We start from the raw sequence: 11,783 nt of genomic DNA on the forward strand, positions 1-11,783 counted from the left end.
TGCATTGCAAGGGAATATAAACAACTGTGTTGAAAAAAAATTACATAACTTAGATAAAATGGACAAATTTCTAGGATGACACTAACTACAAAATTAATGCAAACTACTACTTCTCTTTCAAGAAGGAGGAGAAAATATAAATAGGCCTGTAACAATAAAAGGAGTGTCTTAATAATATTAAAATACCACACAAAGTAAAGCCCAGGTCCAGATGGTTTCAAACAATTGATGCTATCAACTATCAGAATATATCGACTATTTAAAAATCTATCAAGTATTTAAATAAAAAGTATTAATTCTTCAAAACTCTTCCAAAACATAAAAGAGAAAGGAGCATTTTTCAACTTATTCTGTAAGGTCAGTATTTCTCTAATACCAAAGCCAGACATAGATATATCAGTATATATATTTTAAATCTATAGACCAATATCATTTAAGCAGATAGATGTGAAAAGCCTAAACAGAATATTACCAAAGCAAATCCAGTCACATATAAAAATGACTATACATTAAGACAAAGTGGAAATGATCTCAGAAATGGAAAGTTGTTTTAACAGCTGAAAATCAATTAATATAATACACTATATCTAAGAAATAAAGGACAGAAACACATGAAAATCTCTACTGATGCAGAAAAGTCATTTGATAAAATCCAACATCCTTTCATGAATTTTTGTTTAACATTTCAAGAAAGTAATTGTGGAAGATAACTTCCTCAATCTAACAAATGGCATTTTTGAAAAACTCATAGCTAAAATTATTATATTTGATTATAAAGACTGAATGTTTTTTTCCTAAGATCAAGAAGAAGACAAGAATGTATGCTCTCACTACTTCTGTTCAGCATTGTACTAGAGGTTCAGGCCAGGCTGATTAGGCAAGAAAATGAAAAAATAAAAAAGAAAGAAAAAAAGATCCAAATTAGAAAGGAAATAAAACTATCTCTATTTGAGATGGTGCGATTTTTTTATATAAAAAAATCCCAAAGAATCTACTTAAAACTATTAAAACTAAAACCAAGTTCAGCAAAATTGCAGAATACAAGAACAATATACAAAATAAATTGTATTTCTATACATTAGCTATGAATCATCTGAAAATAAAATCAATAAGAATTTTATTTACAGTAGCATCAAAAAGAATAACATACATAGCAATACATTTAACAAAAGAAATGGAAAACACACTGAAAACTATAAAGCATGGAAAGAAATTAAGGATAAATAAATGGAGAGATATTTCATGTCATGGATTGAATAATCAATATAAATAAAATACCAGTGTTCTCTACATTAATATACAGATTCAGTACAGTTTGAGTCAATATCCCAGCTGGCTTCTTTCCTGAAATTGACAAGTTGATTTCATATGAAAATTTAAGTGATGCAGAATAGCCAAAACAATCTTGAAAAAGAAGAAATTTGATAGATTCACACTTCCCAATTACCAAACTTACTGCAAAGCAGTATATAACTGGCCTAAGACTAAACAGATAGCTCAGTGGGATAAAACTGAAATTCCAGATAGATACCTCACCATTTATGGTCAATGGATTTTACAAGAGTGCCAGGACAACCCAGTGGGAAGAAATAGTCTCTGAGACAACTGAATATACATGCACATGCAAATGAATGAAATTAGACTTCTATCTCACACATACATAAAAATGTACCAAGTAGACCTCGATGTAAGAACTAAAACTATAAAACTCTTAAAACATGGGAGAATGAAAGAGTAGATAACCCATAGAATGGAAGAAATTATTGCAAATCATATATCTTAAAAGAGTCTAGTATTCAAATTATTTAAACAGCTTTTACAACTGAATAAGAAGCTGGGCGCGGTGGCTCACGCCTGTAATCCCAGCACTTTGGGAGGCCGAGGCGGGCAGATCATGAGGTCAGAGATCGAGACCATCCTGGCTGACCCAGTGAAAATGCCATCTCTACTAAAAAAACAAAGAAATTAGCCGGGCGTGGTAGCAGGCTCCTGTAGTCCCAGCTAGTCAGGAGGCTGAGGCAGGAGAATGGCGTGAACCCGGGAGGCAGAGCTTGCAGTGAGCTGATTGCACCACTGCACTCCCACCTGGGTGACAGAGCAAGACTCCGCCTCAAAAAAAAAACCAAAAAAACAAAAAAACAACTGAATAAAAAGAAATTTAACCCAAGTAAATAGTAGGTAAAGCTTATAAATAGGTATTTCTTCAGCAAATGTGTGTGAATGGCCAATAAAATCATGAAAAAATAGTTGGCAACATTAGCCAGTAGAGAAACACAATCAAAGTCACAATGAAATACCTCTTCACACAGACAAGTGTAGCTGTAATTTGAAAGAAAGATAATAACAAATGTTGGTGAGGATGTGGAGATATTAAAACCCTCCTAATTGCTGTTTGGAATGTAAAATGGTATAGCTATTTTGGAAAAAATATGGCAGTTCCTCAAAATCTTTTTTTTTTTTTTCTCAAAATCTTAAAGTTGTTGTTATCATAAGATTACACAATTTTACTCCTAGGTATATATACCTAAGAAAAATAAAAACGTGTCCATAGAAAAACTTACACATGAATTTTCACGGAAGCATTATTTATAATAGTCAAAAAGTAGAAACAACCCAAATGTCTATCAACTGTTAAATAGATCCACAAAATGTGGCACATCCATTATTATTTACATCCAATGAAATATTATTCACCAATAAAAAGGAATAAAATTCTGATATATGCTGCAAGATGGACGAACCTTGAAAATATCATGCTAAGTGAGAGGCCAGATTAAAAAGACCACACATTATATGATTCCACTGATATGAAATCTCCCGAATAGGAACCTCTGCAGAGACAGAAAGTAAATTAGTAGTTGCATAGGCTGGGATGTTGGAGAGAAACAGAGAATGACTGCTAGTGGATATGGAGGGTTTTGTACGAGGGAATAAGAAGGTCGGGAGGAGTGAAAATACTCTGAAATTGATTGTAGCAATGTTTGCACATGCCTGCGAATATACTAAAAGACATAGAATTTGACACTGTAATTGGGTGTATTACATGGCATATGGATTATATCTGAATAAAGATGTTTAAAAATGAATGATTTGGGAAAATATTGGAACCCAAAGATGAGATAAGTTACTTTTAAATTATGCATTTATTCTGGAGAATAAATCATATGTAAATATGAGATGAGGATGATTTGGAGAATTAAATAAAATCTCTATTAAATGTTAGTCAATTCTGAGTTATGAGTATATTGGAGTTTGCTACTTTTTCTTCAAACTGCAGTTTTTAAAAAAATTTTAAAAGTGAAAAATAAAAAAACAGGAAAACATTTCACTATTATTTTATCTCCCAGGATATTTAAGGTTTGGTCTCATTCTCTAAACGTACTTAACACAAGACTGTTAGACTTACATTTTGTTAACATAACAAAAATGTATTTCTCATTTCAGAGATTTCCGCATATTTTCAAACTGGCTCCTCAATGACATATCATTTTCAAGAACATTACACTTTAAGTGAAAACTCCAGCTCCCTCGTTTCTTCATTACACAGAGATGTAACATTGACCAGAGAAATGATCACGCTGAGCTTCCGAACCACACAAACTCCGAGCTTATTGCTGTATGTGAGCTCTTTCTATGAGGAATACCTTTCAGTTATCCTCGCCAACAATGGTGAATATCTTTTGTGTAAAGAAAAAGAGAACCCTGAATTAGAAAAATAGGACTGTAATGGCATGGGTCTTCTCAGCATTCAAATTACAAATGATGAAAGAAAACTGCATGCCTTCCAGTGTCTTTGGTTTTTCAGTCCCTTCCTTAATGGTTATTATAAAAGCTAGCATTTCAAGATTAAATTAAGATGCTTTTCTCACATTACATGTTTGATAATTTTATGGAGTTGATATGCCATTATATTCTTATTATTGATAGGATGCCTTTAATAGTACATGATGACTCAAATTGGTTTTGCAGTTCATTTTGAAATAAGATATCTAGGCCGGGCGCGGTGGCTCAAGCCTGTAATCCCAGCACTTTGGGAGGCCGAGACGGGCGGATCACGAGGTCAGGAGATCGAGACCATCCTGGCTAACACGGTGAAACCCCCGTCTCTACTAAAAAAAAAAAATACAAAAAACTAGCCGGGCGATGTGGCGGGTGCCTGTAGTCCCAGCTACTCGGGAGGCTGAGGCAGGAGAATGGCGTGAACCCGGGAGGCGGAGCTTGCAGTGAGCTGAGATCCGGCCACTGCACTCCAGCCTGGGCGACAGAGCGAGACTCCGTCTCAAAAAAAAAAAAAAAAAAAAAAAAGAAATAAGATATCTAGATACATGACATACATTCCCTCCTCATTCTAAGCAAAATAGAGGAGCATTTATGTGGATGTTATAGTACAGCTGTATAAAAGCCAATTCCTTTAAGCAACAGATAAGTACAGCTGTTCTCTATCTCATCAGAAAAACTAGTTATATCACTTTTATAGAAGAAAAGTATAGTGGCAGCCTCTCAAACAGTGGTAATTGAGGCATTCCAAGGCTTTCACAGTTGAACAAGAAGACCAAGCTTTAAGTTTGTTAGATACACAGCACAAACATTTAATGTCTAGAAAAAAATCTACAAAATCTCTGATTAGGCCGGACGCGGTGGCTCACGCCTGTAATCCCAGCACTTTGGGAGGCCAAGGCGGGCGGATCATGAGGTCAGGAGATCGAGACCATCCTGGCTAACACTGTGAAACCCTGTCTCTACTAAAAATACAAAAAATTAGCCAGGCGTGGTGATGAGCGCCTGTAGTCCCAGCTACTTGGGACGCTGAGGCAGGAGAATGGCGTGAACCAGGGAGGTGAAGCTTGCAGTGAGCTGAGATCGCACCACTGCACTCCAGCTTAGGTGACAGAGAGAGACTCCACCTCAAGTGTGTGTATATATATATATACATATCTGATTGACAGGATCTTAGTATAAGCTGCAAGAGAATTATAGATAATGAGGGTACATCTGTGTAGGAGAGGGGTATGTATATTAGATGATGTAGATATTTTGGAAACCTTGTCTCCTGACAAAACCTTTTCTCTTCCTCATTTTTGGATTATGGCAGGAGACTTAAAATAATTCTGGCTCTAAAAAATCTTTATCCACATACCAGTAATACATTAAAATGAGTCTTCTTAGAAGTTATAATTACAGGAACTGAATGTTGATACAATGTTGCATGCAGTTTCATCATTTCATAAAATAAATATCAAAGTCATAATGAATTTAGATCTGAGTTCTGAGCTCATGTGCATAATTTAAACCTTTTCATTTAAAAATGAAGAGAGACTGCTTGTTAACAACACATTTAGTCTTGACTTTTAAAATAGCATCATTGGACCCAGAGTCTGGCACTGGAATAGCACTTAAGTAATTACTGTTCCAGGAAAGATGACTATTGGGTGCATCTAAATTGATGCTAAATAGATTCAAAAGTGCTGTAAGTAAATAATAATAAAAGTGCTCTAGAATCTGTATCAAGAGTTTTATAAAATACTTTAATTTTAAATGCCATTTATTTTTCTTTTTAGGAAGTTTGCAGATTAGGTACAAGCTAGATAGACATCAAAATCCTGATGCATTTGCCTTTGATTTTAAAAACATGGCTGATGGGCAACTTCACCAAGTGAAAATTAACAGAGAAGACGCAGTGGTCGTGGTAGAGGTAATCCCAAAAATTCAAAAGTCAGACTAACTAATATTATTATTTTGAGAACAAATAATCTGATGCAAAAATTTGATAATAGATATTAATAAAAGAGCAACCCATTCAGTGCTGCTCTTCCGTAAGTCAAGAAAAAGAAGCCAAATATGGCCAGGATCTGGGGGAGAGGAGGTGGTGGTCTATTCTGTATTGCTTTGTTTTGTTTGTTTAGCAATATAATTCTGTCAAAGGTATTATTAATATTTTACTATTTAAAATATCAAAATATCTTTATTTGTTTTACTTTACTCAGTAGGGGAATGTTTTCTAGTTTATTATAGTGACTACTGGTGGAATCTATTCATTGATACTGCAGTGGGAACTTGCCTTATTCTGATTATAAAAGAACAAATACTTTAGCAACTTAAAAACACGGTTTAAAAGCACACAACATAGTCATTAAAATGGGAATAAGAAAATATACCTGAGTCACAACAGACGAAGTAAATTACACATTGTCATCGGCATTGGAAGGAAAATATACTTTTAATCTGCACAGAGGACAACAATGCTTGGTTTTATGTTTGAAATTTTCTCCACAGAATGAGTACGTATTTAAGTTTAAAACAGCTGCTTCCATCTTTTTCATGGACTCTGCCCATTATAGATCCTTCCATTATGAAGAAGAGTAAAGCCAGCAAGTGGGTAGATCATAGATACAGTGGTAGCTGATGGCATCATAGGAATTGCTATAAAATAGCTTCCCCTTCTAAATGATTAATTATTTGAAGGTGGCTCCTTGAACTTTTGTAGTGATACTTAAAAGTGATTTTATTTTCATCTTTCCTTTCCTCATCTTCCTTTGCTTCCTTATCATTAAAATTGTACTTTCTGTTGATGTTTGCTTCTCATGGGACATCTAATAGGTTAACCAGAGTGCAAAGAAACAAGTCATCTTGTCCTCAGGGACAGAATTCAACGCCGTCAAATCTCTCATATTGGGAAAGGTTTTAGGTAAGTAGAAGAAAGGGCTTTTTTCCAAAAAACGCAAGTGTCATGTCACAAACCCTGGCAGCATTCATCATGCTGAAAGAAGCTCCTTGTCTTACTTGAATAATAATTTCACAGTGAGTGACAATCAAGGTGCAAACTGTACTCTTGCCTGAGTGTACATATAATCATGAGTAAGTGCTGCCTGTGAGATGTGCAAGGGCGTTCCTGGAAAAATACCTCCACACTTAACCTCTCACTTGGCAATCATGCATAATGAATCACGGTATTTTTCTAACCCTTCTTGAAAAGTGAAATATTATCAAAGCTGACACTAAGTTCACAGATTATGTATGTATTAATCAACATCAACTCCAGAGACTGTCATTCAATGCTAAAACTACATTTGAGTTGAAAAAAAGAGAAAAAAACTGTTTATCTTATTACAGCAGATGAATACAGTTTTAATTCTGTCTCAAGCCCTGCTTTACCTGTTGTTTCCATCCTTTATGACTCTAGTATCTGACAGGAATGGGGAGGCATATTCATAAATATCTATTACACAAGGTAGAAAGTTACAGTAATTGTCTATCATATTGTCTTTTATAACCTGTTATAAAAGCACAGTTAGCTTTACATTTAATAAAGGAACTGAGGAAAATAATCTTTTTTTAAAGAAAAATACCCATCTTATGTAAATCAATTAAGAAAATGAACTACACTTTAATATTAAGAGGATCAAAAAGTAGAATAATATTTATTATATACATCTTTGTTTCCTTCCAAAAAAAGGAGAACATGAAATTGAAGGTGTTAATGTTTTCATTCAAGGATGGTATATTCAAAGGCATGTAACTTATGGCATAAAAATCTACATTCAAATTCAGCAATGAAGTATATAGTAAGAAGCAACTGATCTCAGAAAATTATAAATATTCATTTTGCCTGTCCTTGGAGGTAGAGATAATCATCAAAGATTAATAAAACACTTTATACTTTGAACAACTATATTTTAGGATTGGTTCTGCTATAAATTTTTTGCCACTCTCACATCATTTAGTAATTATACCAAAACTACACTTTTATATTTAAATTTGGAATTATATAGGAAGTGCTTTAACTTATAGTAAAATAGACCAACAAGTTGGCTAATAGAGAAGCCACTAATTTTACAAAGAAAGTTACTCAAAACACTCTGTTCTAAGTTATCAATATATTGATACTTGAACAGAGTGGCTGGGGTGGGGTGTCTGAGTGGAAAATTACAAAATAAGAGAGAGTAATTCTTGCCAAACTGACTTACCAGGATTCTTGGTGAAGCCAGGCCAGGGTAGTCAGATATCACCTGTCGGGTGAGGAGAGGGATGAGAAAGGTGGTGATTAGACATTGAGGGTGATCAGATATTGACGGTGGGAGATTTGGGTTAAAATCAGATTGGCAGGATTCTAGGTAAGCTGGCCGATGAAAGACCAAAGGTCAGGCTGGTTGAGCCGAGAGCTTAGAGTAGCCTGACCAACATCTGGTCATGGGGAGAGTCTTCGTCCATCCTGTCAAAGTTCTTTCTTGGAAAAAAATAAATTATGTAAAGATCCTTGAACTGGAAACAGAAAAATGTAAGTGTAAGAGAAATTGTCATTCTGGTCAGGATCTAACTGTACTAGAGTGAAACCAAAGAAAGAAAGGTAAAAAGGTAAAAGTGAGAGAAGAAAGAAAGAAGAATTTCCCAAGCCTCCCATTTAGGGAAGATCTGTTGTGGGGACCCCGCGGTGGGGTGGGAGGGAGGGTTGGGAGAAAGAACCCGTGCAATCGATCATCTCACTATTGGGAATGGGGGAAAGTTGGAAAAAGAGGATCTTGTTTTCATGTAACTGTGTAAAGGAATAATTTTGATTGTGAGGGCTAGGGAAGTTGAGCTCTCAAACTCACAAAAGGGAAAGCAGGAAATAAGAAGGAAACTGATTAAACCAGCAAAATAAAAGGAAAAAAGATGAAACAATCATGCAAAGTAAATAGTGTAAGATAAAAAAGAATAAAATCAGATATAGTGGTTATTACTCTAAAGACGAATGGACTAAATTCTGTCAAACGAGGTTTAAAAATAACAGTTAAATGCTCTTACAATATTGAACATGAAGGGGCCTGCCAAAAACCAGCAGGCAACAGCTGATAAATTTAAGAAATGCAGCACTACTTTCAGATAAGATTGAATTTAAGATTGGAATATAATAGAATCTTAAATGAGATAAAGAGGGATATTATCTGATGACAAAAGATAGTTTATTTAGATAATATGAAAGTCATCATACAAAATAGCAACTATAATATGATATAATAAGCAAAACCAGAAAGGATTTGCAGAGCTCTGCCCTCATCTCCAAGAGTCGTTTTTCTGTAATCTCCGGATTATTGGCTGAGTCCCATTAAAATTTTATTTTAGTGCTATATTTTAAAAATTAAATGGCAGAGGATTTCTTAAATGTATGCCATGTAACTGCTTTCCTATGAAGCTCTGGTACTTGCAGAGAGCCAGCCATCTGGACTTGAACAAATCTGTTATCATAACCCTGACAATGGAAATAGTTGCCAAAAGTAAAGATTCAGGGTGACCTCTCCTGGAGTGAAGGAACAAGGGGTTTGGAGGGACTTTCGAGGGTCGCTGTCTTGCAAATGCGGGGTGCCCCTGCGCCCCATCTCCGCCGCTGCGCCCTAACTGTGTGTCCCCCTTCTGTCCTCAGAGGCCGCCGGCGCGGACCCGGACACACGGCGGGCAGCGGCGAGCGGCTTCACTGGCTGCCTCTCAGCGGTGCGCTTTGGCCGCGCTGCTCCCCTGAAGGCGGCGCTGCGCCCCAGCGGCCCCTCCCGGGTCACCGTGCGCGGCCACGTGGCCCCAGTGACCCGCTGCGCGGCGGGGGCGGCGTCCGGCTCCCCGGCTCGGGAACTGGCTCCCCGACTCGCAGGGGGCGCAGGTGTGTGGCCTTCCACCCCAGCGCACCCGAAACTGCGCTTCTCTCAAATGCTTGTGAATTTCTCAAAAGCCTTCTTTTCTCTGTCTCTGTCATCCTCCCCTTTTTCCTTTTTTAAAATATATTTTTGTGATGTTCTTATTTTAATTCACTTTTAATTGGCAAAAGTTGATATGTGTGAATTGTGGCGTGATTAAATCAAGCTAATAAACATCTTTCTCCCTTTCCCTGTTGTAGGTCGTTCTGGACCAGCGGATGAGGGAGAGCCCTTGGTTAATGCAGACAGAAGAGACTCTGCGGTCATCGGAGGTAACAAGGCCCTGAATGACCTGTTGTTTGTCATTATCGCTTTAGATACTGATGCATTACTTAGCACAATGGGAAATATATGTAAGAATCAACGCTCAATGGTGAGGCCACAGGGGTGCTATGTATTGCTTTGTGCTTTTCTGTTTTTTGTTTTTTTCTATTTGAGACAGGAGTCTCCCGCTGTCACCCAGGCTGGAGTGCAGTGGCGAGATCGCCATTCCCTGCAACCTCCGCCTACCGGGTTCAAGCGATTCTCCTGCCTGAGCCTCCCGAGTAGTTAGGATGACAGGCGTGCGCCACTATGCCTGGCGAATTTGTTGTGTTTTTGGTAGAGACAGGGTTTCTCCATATTGGCCGTGCTGGCCTCGAACTCCTGGCCTCAAGTGATCTGCCCATCTCAGCATCCCAAAGTGCTGAGAGCAAAAGCATGGCCACCGTGCCCGGCCTTCATTGATTTTCTGAGGCAGTATCTGCTGATTTCAGCTTCCCTGGGGATGCTCAGTGTGTAAGAATTCTGCTGGAACAATTTTTTTTGAAGAACAGTTACAAAACTAATAATGAATTTGAAAATAGCTGTATTCCCTAGGACATATGGGATATTTGTCAAGGTAATGGCAACTACTGGACGGACCTGAAGTAATTATGTTCAAAGCAATGGAAACCTCAGCTAATTATCAGAGCACACACTTTATGGTACTTTCCTTTAATGACAAATGGCATGATTTAGATACTCCCATAACAATGTTTCACTTATTTAAGAAGTTTTAAATGTACACATTATTTAAAATGCATTATTATTTTAAAGTGTACAATTCCCTGTCATTAAGGACATTTACAGCAGTAGCCATTGTATGTTTCACTTTTAATCATACTTTGGAAAGAACTAATCTAATAGGCTAAGAATGTTTTGTGGTTATTTTTAACTGAAGAAAAGTAAAATTAAGCACAGTTTAAAAGTATGTTTAGGCAATGAAAACTTTTTTTCTAAAATATAATTTATTTAGAACTGGTGCAAAAAATAAGCATTCACCTTTCCTTGTTAATTAACGAGTGAATTATTGAAAGTTTTTTTTTTTTTTGAGATGGAGTCTTGCTTTGTTGCCCAGGCTGGAGTGCAGTGGCGTGATCTTGGCTCACTGTAAGCTCCACCTCCCGGGTTCACGCCATTCTCCTGACTCAGCCTCCCGAGTAGCTAGGACTACAGGTGCCCGCCACCACGTCCGGCTAATTTTTTGTATTTTTAGTAGAGACGGGGTTTCACCGTGTTAGCCAGGATGGTCTCTATCTCCTGACCTCGTGATCTGCCTGCCTCAGCCTCCTAAAGTGCTGGGATTACAGGTGTGAGCCACCACGCCCGGCCGAATTATTGCAATGTTGATTGTATTCTTATTCTGCAGAATCTCTATAACACATACAAAAGTAAGCTAGGTGTGTTTGTTTCCTCCAAAATGACAGAAAACAGTTTCGACACAATAAAGTTCTGACTAAATTTGAGTTGGGGATATTTACATTTCCATCACTATCTCAATTCTTTTTCTCTTAGAAATCAGTAAGGTGTAAATTAAAAATACATGACCTGGTGAACAAAAACTGTTTTTAAAGTTTCCAGTGGGAATGTGGTCAATAATGCATATCTAAAAGGTATACTTGCGTGTTCAATTTTAAATACAATCCAATCCTAAATCAATCCTGCCTTTTTTAGGAGATTTTTTTCATTGCAATGCAAATGCAATTTCAACATGCCGAACATTTTCAGACTAGGTTTCCAAGGCCTACAGACATTTACACAATGTCAGGGATAGTGCCCAGCTTTTGGTGATAAGGAAATGGGCAAGTTGATAATAGAACC

General features: G+C 37.0%; 1 protein-coding gene across 2 annotated transcripts in view; it reads left to right on the plus strand.

Annotated features, from left to right (window-relative positions):
- Nucleotides 1-11,783, plus strand: part of LOC112607927 (contactin-associated protein-like 3) — a 236,635-nt gene that overhangs the window by 220,598 nt on the left and 4,254 nt on the right. For both annotated transcript variants that reach the window (XM_025359296.1, XM_025359295.1), the window contains 5 exons: nt 3,445-3,669; nt 5,559-5,692; nt 6,598-6,685; nt 9,398-9,628; nt 9,863-9,934. In XM_025359296.1, the coding sequence (XP_025215081.1) occupies nt 3,445-3,669; nt 5,559-5,692; nt 6,598-6,685; nt 9,398-9,628; nt 9,863-9,934 (750 nt within the window). The remainder of the gene's footprint in view (nt 1-3,444; nt 3,670-5,558; nt 5,693-6,597; nt 6,686-9,397; nt 9,629-9,862; nt 9,935-11,783) is intronic.

This window comes from Theropithecus gelada, chromosome 15 (assembly GCF_003255815.1).
Source record: "Theropithecus gelada isolate Dixy chromosome 15, Tgel_1.0, whole genome shotgun sequence".
Taxonomy (NCBI): Eukaryota; Metazoa; Chordata; class Mammalia; order Primates; family Cercopithecidae; genus Theropithecus; species Theropithecus gelada.